At 39.4% G+C, this 27,799-nt stretch overlaps 1 protein-coding gene across 1 annotated transcript in view; it reads left to right on the top strand.

Annotated features, from left to right (window-relative positions):
- The window catches only part of LOC135785266 (uncharacterized), a 127,272-nt gene extending 99,962 nt beyond the window's left edge, over positions 1-27,310 (top strand). The window contains exons 16-29 of the mRNA XM_073813123.1: positions 7,844-7,897; positions 10,286-10,330; positions 13,951-14,004; positions 14,769-14,822; positions 15,180-15,233; positions 15,366-15,437; positions 16,453-16,488; positions 17,221-17,265; positions 23,165-23,197; positions 24,233-24,379; positions 24,615-24,669; positions 25,389-25,583; positions 25,671-25,748; positions 26,234-27,310. Coding sequence (XP_073669224.1) covers positions 7,844-7,897; positions 10,286-10,330; positions 13,951-14,004; positions 14,769-14,822; positions 15,180-15,233; positions 15,366-15,437; positions 16,453-16,488; positions 17,221-17,265; positions 23,165-23,197; positions 24,233-24,379; positions 24,615-24,669; positions 25,389-25,583; positions 25,671-25,748; positions 26,234-26,376 — 1,065 coding nt within the window. The 3' untranslated portion in view covers positions 26,377-27,310. The remainder of the gene's footprint in view (positions 1-7,843; positions 7,898-10,285; positions 10,331-13,950; positions 14,005-14,768; positions 14,823-15,179; positions 15,234-15,365; positions 15,438-16,452; positions 16,489-17,220; positions 17,266-23,164; positions 23,198-24,232; positions 24,380-24,614; positions 24,670-25,388; positions 25,584-25,670; positions 25,749-26,233) is intronic.
- The last annotated feature ends 489 nt before the right edge of the window (positions 27,311-27,799 follow it).

Raw genomic sequence — 27,799 nt, 5'->3', positions numbered from 1 at the left:
CAAGGAGCTTTTGGTCAATGTAATGCCATAAAAATTTTGATTTAAGACTCACAGCATCCCTTCACAATATCACTCTCCGCAGTCGAGCTTATAAAAGGTATAATGATTTACAGCAGTTTGTTGCATCTCTGCAAATTTTGAATCGTTCCTGTTATTATAATAAAACCGAATGGATTTAAATTGTAATCCATAAATGTCTTTTCTGTGTGGGTTGACATTTATGGCTGTAATGACTCTCTTTTGTTAAACTAGTTTGCAATTGTTGTTATTGATGTAAAGCATGTGCTAGTCTTTATTGTCTGCAGATTTGCATTTACCATAAAGTTTTTGTATAATATCTTATTAAGAGTGTCTTATGCATACATTATGTGCATGCACCAATAGTTTCCACCAATCTACTTTTCTGAACCAATTTGGTTTTATCTGCATTTCCCCAACATTTCATCTGGTGTTAAATACCACTAAGACAATAAATAAACTTTTCTATGATATAGTTTCAAGGAACATTGCACTACCTATTAGTTTACACGACCCAAACAGATCTTGTAAAGTCAAATGTACATAAAGTTCGCACGTCAAAACAATCAGTGTTGACTTGAACATGTCAGGATCATTTTCCCACTAAGTTAAGGTCAGAAAATGTTTCATCTGTAAAGTTTTGCAATCTCAATAAGGCGAGACAAATCATCCTGTTATGCAAATTAGACGAAACAGCCTGAAATCATCATCTTGTGTTCGAAGTGTATATTTCACTTTCTAAGTCCCAACCATTGAAGAAAAAAACCATGTTTAAAGTATTCTTCAAATGGTATCATTCAGATATTTATATAAGAAATTTGTCCCTTAACAAAATGAAAATGTGTTTAAAATGTAAGCAAATCTAGACATAGATTCTCATAAGATCACATTGGTGCATAATAACACATACTGTAGCAACACTGACTAAAGCATGAGTTTATGGTTCGACTATTGGTTTGCCTGGCCAATGCATTTTGGAAATCATCTTTAAAACTCATGATTCTGTTGGTAATGGTGTCGGTAATTAATTATATTTAGTTTAATGCTATAAAACACACCCAAAACAAAATTAATAGAAAACCTTAACAGAAAATGTTTCTTTTTCTCAGTCATGATTTACTGCCCTGATTTTTTTATCCTACGCACCTGGCTTACCACACTTCAGCAAAAACAAATTTTGCAAACAGCCTAACCTATTTATATAAGATGCATTAGCAAGTGCTTTGCTATGTGGTGCGCTTTTATTGATGTAGGTGTTGTAGTGATTATGTAACGTTTAATGTTTTCATTCAGATCACTAAAATTGAATAAGATTTATTTCCATCAAGGGCTCCACCCACGTAGAGATGCATCATTGGCCAGACAGCTTGTCTGTGCTTATAGTGCCAGCTGTAGTTTTTGGATGTTCATGTGAAATCTTCACTATTGATTTCTAGCCTCAATTCTCCAAACATAGAGTCAGTGTCAGTGTTGTCAGCTTTTTAGTCTGCGCGTCCTGGCATGCAACCCCAATAATCTCCTTTGCTTTACTCCCTTTTTTTATTTGATGGAAAGGACTTATGTAAAAAGGAAATTGTTGCTAAAAATATCTGAAGCTGTTAACACATTTTCCCATTGAGCTGACAAGTGGTCATAACTATTAGTTCTGTTTGAACAGGGTAGGGTTGAAGTTTGTTAGATGATGCCAAGTTGCATAATTTTCATTGGGAATTATTCAAGCCACTTGTTTATTTTCTGTGTGCAAAATTTGACCCACCTAATATACAGTAGATGAAGTACAGGCAGGTGTTTAAATGTTTTCATTTTTGTAAACAAAAACTTCTTTCAAACAGTTTAGATACTGTATTTCTCAATGTTTCTCAATGCACTGGGATATTCATGTGCGTCCCACATGAGCAATTTCAAGTAACTAACAGGGTTTCAGTCATAAACCCAACTACACAAATGTGTGTTTTATCTAGCAGTGGTTAAGTGTGTGGTTTCTGAAATCTAGTTAAACCCTGAATAGGTTTCCTGTAGCTCAACTAGAGCATTGCGTAAATACAGCAACAACATTTACTTACAAATGTCTTTATTGCACAGTCAACGTCGAATTGTCTCATTCTGGTTGAGTTTAATAGCGTTCTACTATAAAGTTTGTCTTAACACTTCAGGCTTGCAGACAAAAGCCTTCTCACTTTTTTAAATTTTTAACAATTACGTTGTGGTGTATTTCCTTAAAACAACCCCCTAAGAAAAACAAGTTTGTTGATAACCCAAAACTAGGTCAAAAACCTTCCCTTTTCAGATTACAAAACTGTTTCAAGACCACAAAAGCTTCTGTGTATAACTTGATGATGCTCGGTTCTCTTGTACAGAGTTGCTAGATAACCAGTCTTTTCTGGTAACATTCATGTGGCATTTTAGTTTTACTGCTGAGGTTTTACCTCTCAGAAACATTCAGACCCATTCAGCCCATTCAGACTTAAATCATATACCCCACATATTGCACACGGCAAAACACACGCCATAGGGTTGCATTAACATAACCTTCAAACACAGTTACTGACTCTTCCTTTCCTGTCCCTTAAATATATGCACCATTTAAAATTTAGACATACCAAGGTCACATACGTTTTATTATAATTAAGCCCTCATTTACACACAGCTGTCTACCAAAACTTTAAAGGCTCCCATTATTAAGATTAAATCCTTCACAGCTACGCCCACAGACAATTTCAATTGTTTTACGCAGTATAGTCAAATTGTACAGTATATATTTGGTTTACAGTATATATTTGTGATTTAAGAACAAAATGACTTCACCAGCTGCTTTTAGAGAGATGCGTTGCTAGGTTTCACTCAGACAGTCTTTTTTAGCACATTACGAAGCGCATAAGTACTACAATAAAAGTTTTCGCAACTATAATGAGAACATATAAATCAATCATTAGTGATCGCAGACACAGCTCTTCTGTATTGTGACAGTGCATCATTTAATTCCCGTTATTCCCGTTGAGGTTTGCGCCCTAAAGAGTGCACTTTCTGCCACCAATCAGATTATTAATGTTATATTTATGTATAACTTTATTCTATCCTACCCTTTTCAGTCTACTATATATCCAGATGGATAGTTTTATAAGTGCTCAGGGTAACACTTTGATAGTCCACTTTTATACATTCTAGTAACTATAAATAGGAAGGCTCACAACATCTCTAACAAAATGTCTCTTTAATGATAAACATCAGATAATGCTCCAGTCATTTGAACTACATAGTAGGATGGGGAGAAGCACCCATTTTGTTTTCTGCATGAGTAAAGACATCTTGCTATAACACACAGCTCTGGATAGGCATATATTATTTTAGCTGTGTATCTTACTTCATTGGACTGCTGAGGAGAAGGCATAAACAGCTATATTTTATAGCATCAACACAATAGGGCTTTATTAAATGTACAGACGTGTTTAGTCTACCCCATATGGTTGTCAGAATCAGAGATGTGTGTGTTTAAACATACCTGCGAAGACATCAAAGGTGAGGAACAAATAGATGAATGATTGACTTGTCAATAAAATACACTTTAAAACCATCGAGCCAGTCGCAGACTGAACCATTATTGTTTCTGCCACAAATGTAAACAAATGTTTCACTAAGATAGATTTATAGGAGTATATTTTTAGTAATTCTTTGGAAAATAGTTTTACAGTGGTTCTTTGGACAACCAGTGTTATGAAATGGAACAACATCATTGGCCAAAATCAATGTATAAATCCTTGCAATTAAAAGTTTCGGACATCAGAAATGTTAAGCAACGGGATGCAATGTTTTCACAGTGCTTCATTGTACAACCAGAGTTATGAAATGGAAGAAAAAAATTGGCCAAAATCAATGTATGAATCTTTGCAATTGAAAATGTCGGACATCAGGAAGGTTAAGACATAGGATGCGATGTTTTGGAGAAAAAAAAAAAAAAAATATATATATATATATATATATATATATATATATATTTTTTTTTTTACAGTGGTTCTTTGAACAACCAGTTTTATGAAATGAAACAAAATCATTGGCCAAAATCAATGAAATGTATGAATCCTTGCAATTAAAAGTTTCGGACATCAGGAAGGTTAAGACACAAGATGCGATGTTTTGGAAAATCTTTTTTTTTTTACAGTGGTTCTTTGGACAAGCAGTTTTATGGAATGGAACTAAATCATTGGCCAAAATCAATGTTTGAATCCTTGCAATTAAACATTTCGGACCACAGGAATGTTAATACACAGGAAACCATTCCGTGTCAAAATAACCAAGTTGCCAAGGAATTTAGCAAAAGGAGGAAAAAGCAAACAGGACTTTACACATAAGGACACTTGTGGAAGTTCAAGTGAAGGGTGAATCAAGGGAAGCTGTTAGAAGGAACATTTTATTTATAACTTAATGGAGGGCATTCATCAATAGGTCAAACTATTTAAATAGAAAAAATGTTTACAGTAAGACACTTTCAATTGAAGCCTAGCAGGAAAACAGTGTTTGAAAGTTCTGAGTTTATAGTATACCTCAAAGAACTAGCTAATAGTACATATAAGGACCTTTTTAAAGAGGTCACATATTTGACCACAACTGACCACAAAACCATTAATAAAGGTCAATAAAAAGGGTTTGTTAGGATTGGACAATATTGAATGGCTGGAATCCGAAGATGCACAAAATTCAAAAATTTGAGAAAATCGCCTTTAAAATGTTCAAAATAAAGTCCTTATCATATTACTAATGATAAATCAATTTTTACATATATTTTATGGAAATTTACAAAAATGCAACATCTTAATATCCTAATGATTTCTGGTGATCATCATACGATGCATTGTTAGCTATTGCTACAAAATATACCTGTGCTACTTGTTGTGGTCCAGTGTCACATTTGTGAACATCAATTCATTGACCCGAAGAGGTTACCATGACAACAGACATGGTTGCTATACAGTACATGCTCTATACATGACTGTCAGTAGTTTCTTGGTTAGTCCTTCTGCTTGGATTACCACCAGACATACTGTACTGTACATTGATGGTATGGCTGCCTGGTTTTATGTTCAGACAGGATTGTTCATCTCGTATGCTAACTCCGTGCTGTGATTGTTAGCACACTATAAAAGACATCCGTGTAGCCAAACACACCTAGAGATGTTTGGCCCATTTCGAAGCGGTAACACATGCCAAGACAGTTCACATTTATGTTGTTTCTTTAACAGACTCGGTGCATTGTATAATGAGAGACTTCCTTGCTTAAATGTTTTTAAATGTCTCCTGGAAGACCAAGCTCGTTAGAAAAGTCTAGTTTCTCCTTCTGGTCAGCCTTTCAAACTGCTTGACAAAGTGTTAGTAAGTGAGCTTGATGCTTTTTGTTTCTTTGCTTAAGGGTACACGACTCACACTTGAACATAATGCCTGAATTCACCTGTGATATAGCAAAATGGCCCAGCTCAAAGTCTTCTTCATGGTGACATGAAACTCTCAAATACATTTTAGGTTAAGCCAGCTATTATCTATCTTTTAAAAATGATAGTCCATTACTGTTCAACCTTCTGAGAATCATGATCAGCATCATTGGAAGTTCAAGCTAAATTATATTTGAGTAGTTTAATTTTCTTCCAATTTACCATAAAGTTCCCAATTTTTGCAACCCGCTGCCAACATTGATATTTAATTATGATATTTTATTGATATAAATTATAACCTAATGGTTGGGTTCATCCCTTTTTGACCCAGCTATGGCTTAAAAATATCCCAAATTTTTTTGGGGAAAGTGCACAGTTGTTATGCTATTTTAACTTAAAAACTTAAGTTAAACAATTTCAACTTCTGTATCTAAGTTATGTCAAATCTTAAAAAAGTTAGGTTGAACTGACTTGCAAAATCAATAGGTGGTTTCCCAGACTAACTTAAATAGTGTTGTCTTTATCGAAAACAACTTGCTCTGACATATCTTAAAATATATCAGTGCGAGTGTTGTGACTGAAGATGCACACCAGTAATGTTTATTTATAAATTATGCTTTTAAAAATTGATTTAAATATCTTAATTTAACTAAGGCTTCAGATAATCCCTGTACGGCAAACCGCCCCGAAATTGTTTAAACTTGATGGTGCATTTTTTATAGTGTACATTTAATGACAGGAATATTCATAAGCTTGACCTGAAAACCAGGGCCGGCGTCAAGGGGGACATTTTCGCGGGCAGTGCCCCCCCAAACAGGTTGTTGTGCCCCCCTACAAAGGTTTTTATTAATTTAATATATATCAAGAATAATTAAAATAAATTAAACATTGAATGTTTCATGACTTGTAATGTAATCAAATGAGGAAAATATAGTTGATATATGTTTTCTTTATTTAAAATAGACCAGTTTCTCTGGTTGTATTGCCGCGTCTCACCCGTTTTACGTCTTTAGCATATTTGTGACTTGATACTAGCAACGTGTTTTTTCGCTGCATTTTATGGATCGTGTAAAATATGGATATTAGAACATTTAGAACGAACCAGCACCGCCTGCTTCATCTGACTTTATGCAAACACAGACTGGCTCAAACTCGGAGATTAGAGGTCGAGGTGGAATTTACAAATCTACAGGACACTGTTTTAAGGAAGTTTAATGTTCGTACACACCGTCTTTAGCTATTTTAAATGTAAGTTAGCGTTGTTTTAAATTACGTAAGCTTAAATGTGAAGTGTGGCTATAGCCCGTTAACAGCATTACGACGTGATTATGGTAAAGCGGCTTTTTTAAAGCTAGGACGCGTGTGCGCTGCGCTATGAAACCCATTCATTTCAATGGCTTGCGCCGCGCGAGGGCGGTTTGTTGTTGCGTCGAGCAAAGCGCGAGCGCAGCGGAGCTCAGCTTGCGCTCACGCCGCGGTCAAAGTTCAATAGTTTTAGGCATAGTTTGTGGTCTTTTGCACTTTATACAGGAAATGAGCTGACAGTCTGTACCAGTTGTATGAGTGTGTGCTTGCACTGTATTTGTTGTTTTAATGTCTTTTTTTGCAAGTTATTGTTGCTATTGCGTGCCCCCCCCCCGTTGGAAGCCAAGTGCCCCCCTGTTAGTTATGGTCTGGCACCGGCTCTGCTGAAAACGTTAGCAAATTAAACATTGTTTTTATAATTAGTCAAGACTAAATAAAAATTCTACAAAAATGTATGTTACAATTATGAAGCTGTATGACTTTATTTGTTGTATGGATTTATAAAAAGTTAATACTGCACATTTAAATTCATTTTAAGACAGAACCGAGAATAACACAAGTTCATTTTCATGCTAGGTTGATTTTATGTTAGATGATCATTTTTCAAACATATTTATAGTTTCTCTAATGGTTCCCACAAGAACAACAACAAAAACATGATTTCTTTCTCTAATGATTTACGAATTAGAATGAGATACTGAAGTGCATATTTGTAAAACGTGTCTGGATTAGTTTTAATAATGTACAAAGTCAAATTACAATAAAAATGTGTTGTGCATTGCCTAAATTCTAGGAGTACAAAGAAAATGGGACAAAGTGTTGTTTCATGATGGAATAATATACATTTTGGATTGTTTCATTTACTAATTTGCTAGCTTTCTTTGCTTTACTTTATGTGTCCAGTGAGACTGTACACTTGTCTACTTCACTTGTCTGTACTGTGAAATATACACTTTTTATTATATTTACACTCATAGTGCTTTGCATTTTTATTTCTTATGGAGTATGATATAAAGGCGCTTCTAAAAGCAATGCTGAGTTCCACAACTTTAAACAGTTAAAAATCTGAAAATCACTTATTTCTTGTTTATCTTATTCAGGGAGAAAAGGGATATGTTGGATTGCCAGGTACAGATGGACAAAAAGGAGTGCCAGTGAGTCAATTTTACCTTTTATATTCTATGGTTGCATTTGTTTGAGATGTTTGCTGGGACACAAACCCCTTTACGGGACATTCCACTGTTTTTTTTTTTATTTATTTTCCAGCCCCCCTAGAGTTAAATATTTTATTTTTACCGTTTTCGAATCAATTCAGGTGATCTCCGGGTCTGGCGGTACCACTTTTAGCATAGCTTAGCATAATTCATTGAATCTGATTAGACCATTAGCATTGCTGGCTGCAGCAGGTGCAATGATATTATGCAGCAGCTGAAAATAGTCCTCTGCTATTTTCCCATTTAAAACTTGTCATCGGCCGCCACTGCTAATTACACTCTATCTAAAATCTCAATGTTGGAGCATCTGTAATCAGTTAGCATTACTACTGTAGCTTTCTTTGGTTTATATAAAGGAATATACAGAAATGAGAGAAAAACTGATTTTCTGTTTGGTTAGATGCATAAACACAGTTATGTAATTACATTTTAACATACGAGATGCATATCAAATTAACATCAAGCAGAACGTGTGAAAGCAGCAGTGTTGTTATAGAAACTGGGAGCAAAAAACAACAATATACAAGCTTGGTTTTCTTGTTGATGTTACCCACATACTTACAGTAATAAAACACTGTATGACTTGCCAGTTTAAATGAACAACTGCTCCCCTTCAATGCCTCAAGCATATATGATATCAAAGTTTTTATTGTTGTAGTCCAAAAAATGCTAACACTGCTAATCACTGCATGCTAGCATTGCGTTTTATTTAAATATGCTGGCAGCATCAGAGAAGCTCAAATAATCACGACGAGCAAACAATTAATTTTTCTGTGTATCTATTTTCATTATGAATGAATAACAAAATGACAAATACTGTACAGTCTTAAGTTTTATAAAAGCACCCCATGACTCATGACGTGCATTATCTTCTGGAACGTCTTATGACTGAAATTATACATGTTAGGATTTTCTGCGAACTGTTCCTTTATTGAGGAATGTATATCTACATGACAGCATCTAGTTAAATTACTAATTTCTATTGTTAAAAGTTGATAACTATTCTTCGCAGATAATGAGCAGGTTCGACTAAATCACTATGTCGGCAATCAGCATATTTAGACAATATTGCACAGTACTTGAAAGCTTGACTGTGATTTGCTAATAAGTCATTTCCTGCCACTAATCCTTCGGTTTTAAAGTGCCAAATTTTTTTCTCATCAGGTTTGACATCTTTCATCTTTCATGTAATTACATTTATGCAGTGTGTTGCCTCTCAAATTAAAAAACTTTAAAGATGTCTGAATATTCTTGCTTTTTGATGTAACTCAGCCTTAAAAGAAGAATCGATGGGGGTCTCTCACTGCCAAATTATTCATTAACGCCGAGTAATATACAGGCATCTCCATTTCAAAGGTGTGCAACTATTCTTGTCTTTTTAAACCCTTGGTTTTATCAGTCTGTAGGGGTGCTGGAATCAAACACGGCCCTTGATGTTTCCTCCACGCATCTGCTTGTCTTTCAGCAAGCTGCTGTAGGTGCTTTATTAACCTGTGAATAGAGATTTTCACACATGAGTCCACGTGTATCCGGTTCGCTGTTTCTCAGAATAAAAAGCCGATTGTCTCTTTATAGTAAATATTTGGGCAAACAGCAGAAGGTGTTGAAATGATTAGTGTGTTGCAGAGCTGCTCCGATGCCCCTCTTCTACAAATGGCCTCTGAAACGATCAGACTTCGCACCCAGGCGTAGATGTTTTTTGGTTACACACATTGTAGCCTTTCTTTACAGTAGGTCCTCATCAGGGTATTAGGCTTGGTGTGGGAAGATATTATTCAATTTGTGACAGGAAGGAATGCCGGCGTAAGGTTGTGAAAAGATCAACATAAAAGATTAACAACGAACATGATCTTCAATCTGACTTTAAATAACACATTTAAGCCCAAAGTGCAGTTTCTCCACTCTTTACTCTTAAAAGTTTCCTGTAGCATTACAGTATATGAGGTGCATCACTGCCACTTAATAAACCCTCAGAGGTAGCAGATGTGTGGAGGAAGTTCTTAATGGATCTCAATTAAAGTCATTTAGTAGACTAGAAAAACAGACAGTGAAAATGTGTGAATGTCAGAAAGTCAATTGTGTCTAGTTCTTGGCAGGCTACCATTTGAGGAGCTATAGCTTTGCCAAAGCATAGGATTAATTGACTGGCATTTTGGTAATGGTGTAATAACAGTAATTGGAGAAGAAGAACATGATAAATGATGGCATTTCAATGGGGCCATGAACCTCACTTTGTGTACAAAATACAGCACAAGGTCATTAACTCCACTTGTCCTGTCAATCAAAACGTATGTGTACCATGCCGATGATGTATATTGTCTTCTCCAGGGTATCAATGGGCCTCCTGGTGTGGCGGGGCCATGCGGACCACAGGTACTGTATGAACTCTCACACATTGTGGGTAATATGCACATGTTGTTCACGAGTTTAACCAGAATAACAGAGATTTGGGCTTTACTGTGTACAGAATAAATTGCATTTACATTGATGCATTTGGCAGGAGCTTTGATCCTCAATGGCTTACAGTGCAGTCTTGCTAAACATTTAATCACTTTGTTACTCAGGAATCAAACCCATTACCTTAGATTAGCTTGCACAATGCTCTATAAATTTGGATGTTGGTGGGTAAACCTGTTTTTAGGACAATTGTCATAATATGTGACAAATCCCAGGGAATGTCTCATAATCTAATTATGAGATTGGAGCATCAAAGTTTTCAATCTTTGACATGACTTTACTCAGTCAATATTAAAGTAAAACACCAACATTTTTCAATATTTTACTATGTTCGTTCCTTAACATAGACAAATTAATACATACCTATCTTTATTTAAATGCACGCACTTAAACTTTGTACAGCACCTCGTGAATGTGTCAGCATTTAGCCTATCTCCATTCACTCCTATGGCTCCAAACAGGGATGAATTTAGAAGCCACCAAAAACTTCCAGACTCACAGACTGCAGAGGCTCAAATGGAGGTTCCTGCAGGGCTTTCAGCACCATGGACAGGTCCCAAGAAGGAATAGAGGGAGGCTGTGAAAGGGTTCAGCCTTCAAGCTCCTCTTAAAAACCTAATAAACTGCCGTTTATTAGAGAGTGATGTGCAGATATGGCGGCAACGGCAACTTTAATGGTGGAGGGTGACAGCCTACACTCCAACCGGTGCTGAAGGTATAAAAGCACGACATTAATGGGGCATTCTCGGGGGTTTCGTGTTGCCAAGAGCACTAGACGACGAACAGGTTATTTAAGCGTTTACGCGTGTCTAGTAGACGCCGCTCGCGCTGCAGTGATTGTGTTAGATACCGTTTGCGATAAATCACCTAGCAGTAAATGTGGTGAGTAGCAGTAAATGTGGTGAGTACTTTTACAGGTAACTATTTAGTCGTCTTCCTTCTTTAGAGGCTCAGCGCTGTAACCTAAGGTGTGGGTGCAGTGGATAGATCTACTCACAGGCCTCCCGTGGTGAGATGGGTTCTTGTGGTTTTTACCTCCAAGTCCTCAATCACAACGAGGGGGTGGAATACTGTCACCGACGAGCCGAACGCTTCCCTCTCCTCTCCGTATGTGTAACTCCAGAGATCTGGACAGGGGCGCACCCTTGACGAGGCTCCGTGACAAACAGGTTACTACACTTCTACACACACTGTGCTTTCCTTCTCATACACATCAGCATTCGAACTACTCACACCAGGGTCTGGGCCTTCAGTATAATCCACCACCAACTGCACCAACTCCACGACAGGGGCTCGTGATGCCACACCAGTCTCTACACCAACCACTGCACAGCAGATGTACTGTATAAATAGCACTTCGCCCACCGCACGGCGTCTGCTCTCACGGCCAGCTCACTGTAATGGCTCCTGACAACAAATACACAGCACAACACTGCACAGTATCAAGTGTACACATTCAGCAAAGTCACGACTCACCCACGACACACTTTAGTGATAACTAATAGGGTCAGGCCAAGATCTTCCCGGAGTGGGCCGTGGGCCGGCGGGGCGTTGACACGCAGGTGTAATGGTTACACGGTGTATGCCAGTGCGCCACGCTCTCCTCGGGACTCGATCGTAAAGCCAACGTTGAAGCGGTCTCATATGGAGCAGCCCGAGCGGTGTCACAGCTGCGGCAGCTGCCATATGCCCCAGGAGCCTCTGAAATTGTTTCAGAGGGACCGCGTTCTTCCCTCGAAATGAATCGAGGCAAGTCCGGATTGACTGGGTGCGCGCTTCTGTTAAACACGCCAAAAAATTGATCAAGTCTAGTAAAAGAGATCCTCTGCACGGGGCAAAGTTTGCTCTTTTCCCAGATGACCCGCAGACTTAAACGAGCGAGATGCCGAAGCATTAAGTCTCGGTGTTCGCGCAGCGTCTGCCTGACACAGTGGCGACGCGACCCCACGCTCACCGAAAGGATGCCGACATAACCCTTAGCGGCTCCATCAGCGAGGGAAGTGAAGGGTGGAGGCTGAATGGCCGTAGATGGCTGGAATTCCATGTTCGAGTCAGCTCTTCATGCCGTCGGGAAAGAAAGCCCCAGGAGGTGAGGACCGAGAGGCCCGTGCAGCTCCGAAGTACCAATCATGCAGACGGGCTGGTTCAGGAGGAGGGGGGTTAATCCAATCCAACCCTACCGCTTCCGTCGCTCGAGCGGGCACGGCCACCATCTCCGGGTCGAACTCCGCCTCGGAGGGAAAAGGGGGCCCCCTCTGATGCTGCTGAAGTGGCGGGATCAGAAGGAAGTCCAATGGATTCGGCAGAAATCGTAGAAAACGACTCTGCGGTCTCCATCGGAACCTCAACCGGCTGAGGACGAGGAGGCTGGGAGGTGGAGGACACATCCCCCAACCTGCTCAGCATAGTGATGCAAAGAGCGTCCTGCGAGCGCTTCGCAGCCGCACCATGGCAGCGTTCAGCACTGCAAAGGCGCGGATGTCGTTCCCGTAGAAACGACAGTCGTCTCCGCAATCCAAGAGGGTCATGCTCTCACAGAGAGAACAAAAAAAAACCCACGAACGCAGCCTCAGAGTGCAGCGCTCGTGACTGTCTCAGGAACCCCTGTACTTCTCGCATCCAAGATCGCACGGACGAAAAGCTATCCTGAAAAGGACGCTGATCTCCGAATAAACGAGAGGGTGGCTGTCTTTAACAAGACACAAAGCTCTCTGTATTACTCTTTTAGGGAAATCACTCTATAGGTGCTCAGCTGATGATGCGCACAGGGAGAGGCAGCGCACACACTGAAACTCAAAATAATGAAGAAGAGCAGTGGAACTGCGGCGTCCGCTGTGGTAGTACTGCTTGTCAACCAACTTCAGCAACCGTTCCCAGAAGAGCAGAAAGTAGCTTCTCAGTAGCAGATAATGCCGGCTTTCGAAGCGAAAAAGCTAATTTCGTCTCTCTAAGCGAGTTCCCAATTCGTCAGTCACGACGTGATGTTGTAGTGACCGACTGAAAGGGAACTAATGTTAAACTAATGTTCAGGGATTGTACATCTTTAAAATTAACAAAGTTCTTGACAATCGTGAGAAAACCGTGATCTTTATTTTAAGCAAAATAATCGTGATTCTCATTTTATACAGAATCGTGCAGCTCTATATTAATCCATCTAAGTTGAGGTAAGAACATAGTAAAATAATGAAAGCGGTGTTTTTTTCCTTTAAAGATATCAAGGTTATATTTTGACTTAATCTTTATTACGCTGATTACAATGATTTTATATAGAAAACAATGAATCACCATAAGCACTTTCAATATAAAATATATATAAGCATATTCATATTCTCAAAAATGTAGCCTATAACTAATTAAACAATCACTTTAGCAATCAAATAAATACAATAAACACCACAAAGTTAAACCACAAGCAACCCCATAACAACTCTTCAAAAGGTAAGAGACATAAAGCTGTGGCTACACACATTGTATCTTTAATCATAACACAATGCATTACACTGATTTTATCGACCTCATCTCTTGTGGGGTTTTAGGGGCCAAGAGGATATCACGGCCTTAAAGGTTCACCTGGACCAAAAGGATCTTCAGTGAGTAAACGTCTCTCTGGGATACTTCAAGCTTACCTTTCTACCTCCTTATTGTGTCAACTGACCCAGTAAAATTGGATACTTCAGAGAAATTGGATTGGAACGTATCCAGGGCAGCTGTAGAGCCGCGCATCAGATCTGCAGCTATGGAGTGAGAAAAGAAAAAGGGCAATTTGGACAGAGGTCAAAAGTTAACCAGTGATCAGTGCAGAAACTGTGTAACAGAGCAGTGGGGGTAAACAATGTTAGGCTGACCTCTGTTGGTGAGAAACAAATATTTGGCTGGCTTTTGTCTGTAATCTTTCACAGGATGTGTTGCTGCCACCTGGTGGTGTATTAGATATTGAGAGTCACAGAGGTAAGGAAATTACACTTTTGATAATGTTTAAAATGAAGGATCCACGTTCACTTACTGTAAATCTTCTTGAATAAGTTATTTATTTATTTATTTATTTATTTTTTCAAACATAGCACATAAACAGATGCAACAGTTAGTCGAGGTGAAGACTGATGATGTTCCCCATTTAACATTCAACCAACAACAATAATCACGCAGAAATTCAAAACACAACCCGACAGGTGTTGTAAGTGATCCTTTGGAGGGCATAGACTTTGATAGTGAAGTGACCCTTGTTTATTTTTCATATCTCCACTGGTTGTGATGAAACTCTATTTGTAGTCCACAGAGGAGGCCATGTTATCAGTTTTCGCTACTTCACTCAGATGTTATTTAATTCTGCATCCTTTCTGCTTAAATCCTTTAGGGCACGCCAGGACTCGTAGGGCCCCCAGGAGCTGATGGACCTGTCGGCCCCAAGGTTGGTTTGATTCAAACATCACCTTTAGCAATTATGCTAATACGTCGACCTGATTCTTTTGGGAATAGCTTGGCCGAGATTGCATTTGCTCTTTTCCTGGAATTCTGCTCTTATCAAATGGATTATGAAAGAATGCTTAAGAAACCATTTCACACCAGCTTTCTGGTTTTGTAATAGCTTATAGTTTTTTCTTTAAGGTTTCATTAATGTTTAAAGTGAGTAATAGTCTTTTATCAGTTTCTGGAAACCAATGGGTGCCTCTGGTTGAGTTAAAATAGAGATATAACGTGTCTGTTGTTTTATGCATGCGTGTGCACGTTTGTTTCTAAATTCACACACTTTTCTGTCTGTGCTCAGGGTTGTGCAGGTAATAAGGGAGGTACGGGTTCTTCAGGTGCTCCAGGTCTAAAGGTAATAGTTACGTTTTATGGTTCTTTTCATTGGTTTATTTGACAGTTTTTACACAATTGTCGACTAATATCCTACATAAATTAAATAAGGATAATGGTAAGATTAATTTCTGATGTATTCTGACTCTTACAGGGTGACCAGGGTGAATTAGGGTTTCCAGGACATCAAGGTCCTATGGGCCTTCCTGGAATTAAAGGACACAAGGTAATTCTGATGAATGAAAACATAGCAAGCTTAGTAAGTTAAAGGCAGGGTGCATGATCTCTAAAAGCCAATGTTTACATTTGAAATCACCTAAACAAACACGCCCCTACCCCAAAAGAATCTGGACTTTCTTTTGATAGACCCGCACCACACATACGCAACCCAGGCAATGATGTTGGTTAGTAGACACGCACCTTACTGCTGATTGGCTACAAGTGTGTTTTGGTACTCGGCCTGACTCCCTTTTCCAAAGTGTTTTTTTTTTTCAAAAATCATGCACCCCACCTTTAACCAAGATATATTGCTAACAATGGCAAGGCCATTAATTCAAAGAGAACACACCATCTTATAAACACGTTTAAGGCTACCTTGAATTTTTCATAAGATAAAAGCATCTGATGAATACATTAATGTATGTTTAGCATCTGTTTGATCATATTGGACTTCATAATCTGGAGAGGTACATCATTCCCAAATGAAAAATCCAGTTTTATGATGGTAGCTGTGTTTTGAAACATAGTCTGCATTTTAACTAGGAAAGTTTTAGTTTAAAGACATACATGTGATAGATTTTCACTTATTTTGACAAGACACGTGATGCACATGAGGTTCACTCGACGCACCGAACACATATTTTTGAAATTACGAACCACACACATGACGGCTACATACATCAAAAAAGAAGTCACCGGCCGCCACTGCATAACAGTCAAATATCTTGGCAGAAAGCTTTAAGATCAACAGTAAGGTGTGATCTATGCTATTGTTCCTGTGAATATGAATATACATAATGTCAGGTTTATTCAGGAGGGATGTTTTTGTAACAAATGCATTTTATTAATATGTTTGAGTATGTTTGGTAATAACTGCTTGTGTGAACAATATCTGATCTATAGCTGTGGGTTTTGCGGCTCATATCTGACACTTAGCCTTTGATTGACATGCTGCATAACATCATCTTCCTCTGTTACTGAGGAGTAAGGTTGAGTTGATGTCTATGTGTTTTATTTTTCAGGGAGGGAGAGGGGTAGCTGGTTGCAAAGGCATTCAGGTAAAATCCAGAATTTCCTTCAGTGCATTTTATGATCTCTTTAACGTTTAAAACTGTTCAGAGATATATACTGTAAAAATGATTCATTAAAGATTTGGATTTGACTTCAACTCAAATTTAAATCTATCTCAGATCTCAAATCCAAGACAATTACCAACCGTAAAAAATAAAATAACGTTGCTATATACTACAAATATTATAACTATATTTGCTTTGTCTTACGGCAATGTGTGTTTCCAAAGCATCAAAAGCACATTGTTTGGGCCATCACACACGAGACATTCACCTTGATACAGCAACTAGATGAAGTAAAATAAACAAGTAAAATAGGCATTTTGCAACATCAATCCTGTGCAAATTTACACAGAGCATTAATTTCAATAAAGCACAGATGCATGCAAGATTGTGTCTTCTTTAAACGGCCCCTAAGACTGAAACAACATACAAAACAAAGCTTAAACAATGTCTGCTATTAGCTAATAGCTTCAGTAAACATAACATGTTTGTTTAGAGAGACAGCGCTGCCTATAAGCACTTTAATAACTGAATATTAATGAGTTTTGCTTTGTTTGAACTACACGGCCAGCTGCTACTGCTATGATTTGTGTACTTTATCGTGACAATCTCAGTTCAGTTATACGCTCAGTTATATGCCAAAGCCTCCTGTTGATATTGAATGCTAATGATAACATTTGACACCCTAGCTAACACAAAACACCTTTAACTTTGCAGGGTCAGAAAGGCAACAGTGGGTTACCTGCTGCACCTGGTCCTTCAGTAAGTGCACATACACCTTACATCCATTAGGGGGCTCTTGTTATGGACTGCCCTCGAATAGGTCAACATTGATAGTTAGGCTTATTTATTTTTTGCTGTATATTTTTCCTGATAAACAGTTAGATATGAGAATTCCAAGTACTCTTAATTTCTTAACCCATTAAAATGTATTTTAACTTTACATTTAGATCCAAAGCGACTCACAAAAGTGAGAAAAAAACAATAAAGCAATCTTAAATTTATAATCATATTAGAGTTATGGATCAAATTTGTCATCAAGATCAAAATAAAACTCAAACCGGTTACCCAGTATGTGTATTGGCTCAGTGAATGGAGATTTAACCTCAACTTCTCTCTTCATCACTTCTCCTGAAATACAGTATGAAGTAAATTTGGTGGGGATGTGGTCCTAATTTCTTGGAATTACTGCTTAGCACATCTTCATAGAAATCTGACTCACAGACATTGACTTACAAAACGACACTGTACAGTAGCTCTTTCATCACTCGCAAACGTAGAAAAGGTGTAAATAAGATAAAATATAATAATTTGTAGTTTTCCTGCACAGTGGCTTTCAATTTTGTAACTGCTGAAGTTATTTTTCCAAAGAAGGTAAATAGCCACACTACCATCCGAAAATATTACTCATTTTAATTTTTAACTTTTTTAAGTAAGAAAAGCTTTCATATTACATTATTATTATTTTAACAATCACATACATTTCAGCCTGTTCTCATGAGAATTTGTACATATTTTACGATGCTGGCTAAATCGTATAAATTCATACAAAGTTTATTGTGCAAAAACGTACGATTATCATTAACAAAAACAACATGTAATGACACGTAAGAAGTGGAAACAACTACAGGGGAATAATTGAACAATGTTTATTAAAAATAAACACAGAGAGTATTGAGAGTCAATTGCGGAAGTAACAGTCTGGTGTTGTTGTCTTTGGCAATGGTGGCGAAGACTACGGTGGAAGTTGATGTTTGAGTGCGACGTTGGTGGAGTGGTGAGCAGTGGTGAAATCCAGGCTGAACACGGGAACATCCACACGAAGACGACGACGACAATAAACATCCAACTGTAAACGTGATCCAACAGAACACGGAACAAACAACACAGTGTCGAACACAAAGTGAGAATCTGGCAGGGAACAGAAAGTCAGGTGAGTATTTATGGAGGTGATGTAATGATGAACAGCTGGAGCGAGACAATCAACACACAGGTGAAGGGAATCGCTCTAACGAGCACATGGCTGGGGTGAGTGAACAAACAAACACACATGACACGGTGGATACAGTGGATTTCCTACCGTGACAGTACCCCCTCCCCTAGGAACGCCCCTTGACGTTCCCAGCCTGCTTTACCTGTCGATTGTAGTCATCGATAAGGCGGTGATCCAGTATGTCCCGAGCAGGAACCCACCTTCTCTCCTCCGGACCGTAACCCGGACCGTAAGTACTGAAATCCGCGTCCCCTCCATCTGGAGTCCAGAATACGGTTAACCGAATAAGTGGTCTCCCCATTAACGATAAGAGGCGGGGGGGGGACCGTGGCAGGCGGATTAAGACGGGATGAAATCACCGGTTTAATTTTGGAAACATGAAAGACGGGATGAACCCTCCTGTATGCCGGTGGAAGGCTCAGACGCACTGTTACCGGATTAATGATTTTGGTAACAGAAAACGGGCCAATAAATTTGGGAGCAAGCTTATTCGAAACGGAACGCATCGGAATATTCTGGGTTGAAAGCCACACTCTTTGACCGACGACGTAACGGGGAGGCTTTGACCGGTGGCGATCGGCCTTGGCCTTGATGCGCGACCTTGCCTGGAGCAAAGCTCTGCGAGCTCTGGTCCAGGTACGGTGACCCCTCTGGACTAGTGCGTGTGCGGAGGGTACCAACACCTCGGATTCTGTACTGACAAAATTAGGTGGTTGGTACCCTAAACTACACTTAAATGGAGACATGCCCGTAGATGACACTGGCAGAGAATTGTGTGCGTACTCCACAATTGAGAGCTGCTGACACCAGGACGAAGGATTCTTGGAAACCAAACATCGTAACACCCTTTCGACATCCTGGTTGGCTCGTTTGGTTTGACCATTGCTCTGGGGATGGAACCCGGATGAAAGACTAACAGTTGCTCCTAGCAGTTTACAAAATTCTCGCCAAAATTTGGACACAAATTGGGGACCCCTGTCAGAGACCACGTCTGTCGGGAGGCCATGTATCCGGAAGACGTGGTCAATGACAGCTACCGCTGTTTCCTTGGCTGATGGTAATTTGGGCAAGGGAATGAAATGAGTCGCCTTCGAGAACCGGTCCACTACGGTTAAAATCACCGTATTACCCTTAGAGGGTGGGAGGGCGGTAATGAAATCTAGCGATATATGGGACCAGGGTCTCGAAGGGACAGACAACGGTAAGAGTAACCCATCAGGAGGTTGATTGAAAGTCTTACCAGTGGCACAAACCGAACAAGCCAAGACGAAGTCGTGGACGTCACGAGCCATACCAGGCCACCAAAATCGTTGCTTGACTAGGAACCTAGTTCTACTAACCCCTGGGTGACAAGCAACACTGGAAGAATGACCCCACTGGAGGACGTCAGACCGTAACTTCTCCGGCACAAACAAACGATTCGGTGGGCACAGAGCCGGGGGCGTTACCCCTTCTAAGGCTGTCAAAACCTTCGATTCGACCTTCCATCTGAGCGCGGAGATAATGATGGTCTCCGGTAAAATGGGCTCAGGAGTAGCAGTGCGATTGGAACGCTCAAAAGACGGGATAAAGCATCGGGTTTGATGTTTTTGGAACCCGGCCGGTAAGATAATGTGAAATCGAAACGTCCGAAAAAAAGTGCCCACCGAGCCTGCCTGGAGTTGAGTCTTTTGGCGGTTCTAATGTACTCAAGATTCTTATGGTCCGTCCAAACAATGAAAGGTACACCCGACCCCTCAAGCCAGTGACGCCATTCCTCCAGTGCTAGCTTGACAGCCAACAACTCTCGATTGCCAATGTCATAATTAACTTTCGCAGGAGATAAACGGTGAGAAAAATACGTGCAAGGATGAACCTTTTCGTCTTAGGATGCGCGCTGGGAAAGCACTGCTCCTACCCCCACCTCTGACGCGTCAACCTCCACTATGAATTGACGTGAGCGATCAGGGGTGACGAGAATGGGAGCTGAAACAAAGCAGCTTTTCAGTTTGGCACGTCTGACCACCTGAACGTCAAACTAGGGGAAGTCAAGGCGGTCAGAGGTGCGGCTAGTTGGCTGTAATTGCGAATGAAGCGCCGGTAAAAATTGGCGAACCCCAGAAATCTCTGCAGGGCCTTGCGAGACTCTGGGGATGGCCAATTCGCTGGACAGATGGGAAACCTCGGTACGTGACTGGGATGTGGCGGAGGACTTCCTACGGGCGGCAATGGATAGTCGAGCGTCGACCCGTATCGCCAAATCCACCAGCCCGCCAGGGTCCGGAACTCGATGGAATAGTCCGAAACCGACCGCTCCCCCTGACGAAGCTCCGTGAGGAGACGGGCGGCTTCCTTCCCGGCGACGGAGCGATCGAAGACCCTCCTCATCTCCTGGGATAGCAGGGTGAACGAGGAGCAGCAGATGTCCTTGTTCTCCCACACCGCCGTCCCCCAGAGGGCAGCCTTGCCGGTCAGGAGTGAGAGCGTGAACGCGACCTTAGTTTCCTCGAGCAAGAATGACCGGGGCTGTTGGGCAAAGTGAAGACAGCAATGTGAGAGAAATGTATGGCAGTACTTGGGCTCACCGGAATATTTATCTGGGATGGGTAATCGGGGTTCTGGAAAAGAACTACCCCCTGGAGGTGAAGATGATGCGGGCGGCGTGGGTGGCGCAGTGGGTAGCGTGGTGTGTGGAGATCGCTGGGAGAGCTCGGACACTTTCGCCACCATTGCATGGACGGCCTTCCGCATATCGTCGATTGCTTTGTCCTGATGATCCATCCTAGCCAACGATCGCTGGAGAAACTCCTCCAACGGTTAAATGGGTTGTTCCCCCGCTGCTTCCATGTTGGCCAGATTCTTCTGTAATGACACGTAAGGAGTGGAAACAACTGCAGGGGAATAATTGAACAATGTTTATTAAAAATAAACAGAGAGAGAGAGTATTGAGAGTCAATGCGGAAGTAACAGTCCGGTGTTCTTGTCTTTGGCAATGGTGGCGAAGACTACGGTGGAAGTTGATGTTTGAGTGCGACGTTGGTGGAGTGGTAAGCAGTGGTGAAATCCAGGCTGAACACGGGAACATCCACACGAAGACGACGACGACAATAAACATCCAACTGTAAACGTAATCCAACAGAACACGGAACAACCAAACAACACAGTGTCGAACACAAAGTGAGAATCTAGCAGGGAACAGAAAGTCAGGTGAGTATTTATGGAGGTGATGTTATGATGAACAGCTGGAGCGAGACAATCAACACACAGGTGAAGGGAAATGCTCTAACGAGCACATGGCTGGGGTGAGTGAACAAACAAACACACACACACATGACACGGTGGAAACAGTGGATTTCCTACCGTGACACAACAACAATGAAACCCCAACCCTAACCCCAGTGCCACAGGGGCAAAGGCAAATCGTACAAAAATGTATGAATGTGGTCGTATAAATTAATACGAATTAGCCACCTCATAAAATACATACGAATTGATATGAGAGATAGCATTGGATGTTTATACATCTGGTTCGAAAACATAATGAGATGCATAAAAATGGTGCTAAATGACACACATCGACTTCTCTAAAGGCACAAAATGAATCACTGAATCCAGATGTGAACCAGTTTACTGTATGCACCATTTGTTCACCAATTTACTTGAATCAATTTGATACGGGACATTGTGGAGGACAGCATTTCATCATTTCTTCACCTTGCTCTGCTGTTGTACATCATGACCGTACATCATGAAACACAACATGATGTACGGTCATCTCCAAAATAATTGGCACACAGCTGTGAAAATAAATCTGCATTGGGTATCCATCTGATCTATAATTAAAAATAAAAACCACACACAAATACAACATTCATTAGAAAAAATTAAAGTTGGGGAAATCGCATTATAAAATAAATTTTGTTTTTCAAAAAACTTTGGCTGTAACTATCGGCACCTCTAAAAATTCTTATGATTTAAATTGTTCTGGAGCATAATCCCATTCATATTTACATATTTCGTATTCGAATGTTTGAATATAAGATCAAAATGATAAACAAAACAGATTTACTTTCACGGCCCTCTTGCTTATATTTACCAAGGGTGGCAATTATTTTGGAATTGACTGTTCTACAATTGTAGCCTAATGGTTAGAGAGTCGGGGTTTGTAACACAAAAGTTCCCGGATTGAGTCATGTGGTCGACAGGTTGCGACTGAGGTGCCATTGAGCAAGGCACCTTTTCCCCAATTGCTCCCCGGCCGCTGCATTGATAGCTGCCCAATGCTCCGCGTGTGTGTGTTCACTACGCACTGGATGTTTTTTCCGATGGATTACATCAAAAAAGTGTCTACTTTTATTTAGTGATCCCTCCACAATGCTTGCATACGAACCTGAACTCACTTTGCCCCTTAAAGCATAATCATCCCTAAAGATTTTGTGAATAATAAATAACTTCAAAGTTAGACATCCATGTGCTTTATATCTTTAGTCCATTGGCAAACACATGCAGGATTTAAAAATCATTTCAGGGTCTTCCTTTAGCCAGGGGGAGCATCAGTTTGAAGTGGAATCATTGTCTTTTCCTCCTGTCACACACTGTGACTATTGAGCAACTATGTTTAAAGTAGTCTCTTCTCCCTAATATTGTCATAAAAGTTATTTCTGCTGTCTCTATTTCTTTCTAAACCAGGGCAACGTTGGACCCGGAGGTAGCAAAGGAGAGGTTTGTAAAATTGCAGAGCTCCATCACATTTAAACCCTTCCACCGTATTTTACATGAGAAACAAGATCGGCCCCGCCTGCTAAGAGAGTAACAGGGGACGACAGAGCGCTTGAAAGCCCTTTGAAGCATGGCCACAAAGCATTTACATTTGACAACTTGACAGTTATACAAAGCTGGTTGCATGGAGTCAAACCCCAGGGGAAAACTGGATATTATTGTGTAAACTAGAGGACAGTCATTTTATGCATTTGTAAGACCTGACATATGCAAATAAACTGTTTACAGTACCTTTAAAATAACACAGAATTTCACTACTAAAGAGAAAATTAATTCTAAGCAATATATTTACTATGCATATAGATGCAGTACAGTGTACATATAACATGGACCCATCAAGTATTTAAAGCGATACTCCAGCCAAATATCAAAGTTACCCCGTCGTCGTGTGGTGATCATAAGCTAGTTATTGTAGTTTGTAAAGTTTAAAATATGGATTTTTTTCTTACAATATCGCATCGATTACCCACAAAAGACATTTATTAACCCCTTTGAGCCGTGTGGATTACTTCTGTGAAGGATGAATGCACTTTTGGACTTCAAAGTCAGATGTTTCCTGATTCCTGTTTTCCCCCATTATAAGCACGGAAAGCATGGCCATTTACTTAAATAACTCCAAATGTGTTGATGATGGACATGTGTATAGCGGATAGCTTGAGGGTGAGTACATTATAGGGTAATTTTTATATTTGGCTGAATCATCGCTTTAAGAAAGATAAATGTTGTTGCATTAAATTAAATAAATTTTTCTTTTATTTTTCATAATGTTTGTTTGGTTACTATGAAATATGGGATACATTGTAAAGCGTTTAATTCGTAAAAGTATTTGTAAATTTTCTTTTGGTCTTTATTGTTGTCATGTAATGTAATAACTGAGTTCGGCTAAACTGTAGTAGTTACATTAGAAAAGTTTTAAATACATCTTATGTACCTCACATACTGGAATCCATTCATCTCAAAGATGTTTTTATCTATTAGAAAGGTATTCCAGGTTACCGTGGAGTACCAGGTACAGACGGACAGAAGGGGGACATGGGGCGCACTGGCGCAACTGGCCCATGTGGGAATCCAGGTCTTGATGGATCAAAGGGGCAACCTGGCACTATAGGCAATAAAGGAGAACCTGTAAGTCCATCTATTAAATTTATATTATACTCATCATGTATTTTCTTTGACAACAAATATCCAAATAATAAACACAAAGTGTGGTGTGGGATGGGGCTAGAGTACAGGAACAGACTGCGCAATTTCGTCTACACAGACTTTCTTCTGCTATTATCTACGAAACCTTGTCTTTAAAAGCTAAATGTGTTCTTCATGTACAGACACAATGTAATGAGTCACTCAATCTGTGTTCCAGGGTAAACCTCCATCTGATGAGTATTTGATTAAACTCTTTGGGGACGTTTTGAGAAGTAAGTATACGACCTTGTTCAAGGTCAGTACTTGTGAATGGCCATGGCAGTTCCTCTTGTTCTATTTATAATATAACGTTGATATGATGTCAGATGTATTTTTATAAATTTAATGCATAAAGAACTAAGCTTTATGAGACAACCAATTAAAGCTGTTATCGCTGATAAAACCCAAGTGGGCTATAAAGTAGCTATTTTTAAATACATTTGCTGAGCTTTTACTTTTTTTCAGTTTTGTATTAAAGCGGTCATATCATGCATTCTTTTATCATTGTATTTTTTCCCTGTGGTCTACTTACAAGCTTTGCTTCAGAACTTAATAAGCTGCCTTACCGCCTGTATACACAACATCCTAACAATGAAACCATAATAGCAAAATCCAACATTTTTTGACCTGTTTGTAAAAAAAACAGCTATTGTGCCTTACTGTTTTCTACATAAAATTATCTTACATAATGTAAAGAGCATCCTGTGAAATATAACCTCGATTTATTTAATATTGATCGAGTGAGGTCATGTCAAAGATTGAAATTAATGTTAAATGTCAAAATTTGATACACCTAAACTCATTGGATTATAAGACTTAAGCCTGGACAGACAGGGTCACGGTTGGCTTCTCCAGAAACATACTGTACAAAAATGTGGCAAAAAGGAACAATGAATTTTCAATGCATTCTATGGCGTCTTGGAGTGTCCAATAACCTCCAACTTTTTTCCAGATCAGCTGCTCGAGCTACTGCCGAAAATGGTGCCACAGTTTTGTATCGCTCCGTCTGAAATTGTTAAAGGACCCCCGGGACAAACTGGAGCTCCAGGGCCTAAAGGTTCCTGTGGGCCTCCCGGTCATTCCGGCAGACCTGGCTCTCAGGGCTACCCTGGACCCCCAGGTATCCAAGGGCCCCCAGGACTCAAAGGTGACAAAGATGCAAGATAAGAGTTGTGGAAAGCATTGGACTTTGGCTTTGAATTTTAATTCAATACTGTGATTGGCATTCTTTTAGGTTACACAGGTCTGCCTGGAATTAAGGGCAGTAAAGGAGAGAGCAGGCCAGGACACCCAGGACCTCTAGGAGACACAGGTACAGTGCCATTATTATATAAGATAGCTGAGGCATCTGTTTCGCTTTCAAGAGCATGGGTGTTAAGAGGCTCTGCCAAAACACATTAGAGCCCTTGAGCTCACACGAGGGGCACGGGTTTGAGACTAGGACATTCGGATTCTGTTTACCCTCTGTATTTCCAATAACTTTACTGTTTCTGTAGCTTAATTGGTAAAGAATAGCATTGTGTTAGCAGCTCAAAGCTTTGCAGGGAACAAACATGCTGAAAAAATGTATATATTTAATGCACTAGAAGTTGCTTTGGATAAAAGTGTCTGCCAAATGCATAAAATATAAATTACAAACGACAGACAGATTTACAATATACAGTTTATTTAAAAATAACAATTTAAATAAAATGTAATATTTATCTTACAAATCTGTTTTGCATAGATGTATATTCAGCATGTGATAAAAGATTTTTGTTATTTTAAGACTTTTGCATTTTCTTTGGACAACCACAGGGATGCAGGGTCCTCGCGGTAGTGATGGCATTGGTATACCAGGTCCTACAGGACCACCGGGTCAATCCGGAAAGCCAGGTGTTCGAGGGCAGCAAGGTTCTCCTGGGTCACCTGGTGTGTGCGACACGTCCATCTGCCCATAAGCCTACAACCTACAGTAAAGGGCCTGATTTCTAACACACACTCAAGAAACACATGGGCTCAGCTTGCAGATCACCAGAAGCGTCACAGTAAATCCACAGGAAATGATTGACATGCCTCTGGACTTTTTTTCTGCGCACTGACATGATGCAGTATTATATTAGCAGTCTTCAGATAAAATTATCGACATTGTATTAACATTTTAAGAAGAGAAACTTTTAATAGTGTTTGCTTTCACAACATATGGTTGGGCAACAATTAGAATAGATGTAAAATATGTCTGGTATGGTAATATGTGTGAATGGATGGTAATATGCCATAAATGTGTCAGGAACATGCATATGTATCGGTATGACTTATTAATAACAAATAATTGCACTATTGATGTGAACGATTATCAGAGACAGCGAAAATTTTTAATAGCTTAATGTTGAAACCTTTCATTGTATTACTTTTGCAGTTTGCAATAACAAAAAAACACCAACCCTTTACATTCGCTAAAAAAATAAGGTGGTGCATATTTTGGCTGTTAATTGACGAATTTCATTTATTACTTCAATGCAGGCATTAAAAATAACATGGAAAAAATCTAGACATTTCCATTTGTTTGCAGGAAGGTAGAGGTTTCTTGTGATTTGTCTGGAAAGATTTAGACTGAATAACTAAGTCTCAACAACAATCATAGTTTCTTATTGAACTGAATAATTACAGTTTATGTTAATCAAATAATGTTAATAAACGTGTTGTGTTTTTCGTTTCATGTGTTGGAGTACTGATCAATCCATAGGTTATTTAGTGCTCTAACACATCCTGAAGTTTGACTTCTCAGAGTTTTTCAAAATAAAAGTAAATCGAGTTTAAATGTGAGAAGATCCTGTCGGGACGAAAGAAACACTTGTTATTGTTGTCCCTCTGCTAATATTGTGGTATATGTTGAAAAAAATATATTTGATTTAATTTAATTTTGTTCAAAAAAATTTTTTATTCTCAACAATTCAAGTTTGTACTGTCTGTTGCTTTTGAATCATTTAATAAAACTAAAATTTAAAATAAAAAATGTAATTGTATTATTTTTTACAAAGGTAAATTACAAAATATGTTTGCAGTTATATATTAACGAGGTCATAGTCATGTATATTTAATAAAAATATGTGTAACACAAAAATCTATCTTGTTCAGTTTCTTCACTTTTACACTTTGACTTTTATCATTTGCATTGTTTCTAGTTGCATCTTTAGTGATTTTGCAACTATTTACTATGTCTTGCCAAAAGAAGTGGATTTTTTTAAGTTTTTGCCAGGTTTTTGCTTGCATGCAGTTCAAAGAGAGTCAAATTTGTTGACTAGCAATGAAATGACTCAAGTGACATTTGTGAAAATAGGGTATTTTTATTTCTGACTAATAACCTTAACATTGCATTGAAAT

Source organism: Paramisgurnus dabryanus, chromosome 22 (genome assembly GCF_030506205.2).
Source record: "Paramisgurnus dabryanus chromosome 22, PD_genome_1.1, whole genome shotgun sequence".
In the NCBI taxonomy this organism is placed as follows: domain Eukaryota; kingdom Metazoa; phylum Chordata; class Actinopteri; order Cypriniformes; family Cobitidae; genus Paramisgurnus; species Paramisgurnus dabryanus.
The sequence above is the reverse complement of the archived record's forward strand: the minus strand, read 5'-3'. Positions and strand labels throughout refer to the sequence as shown.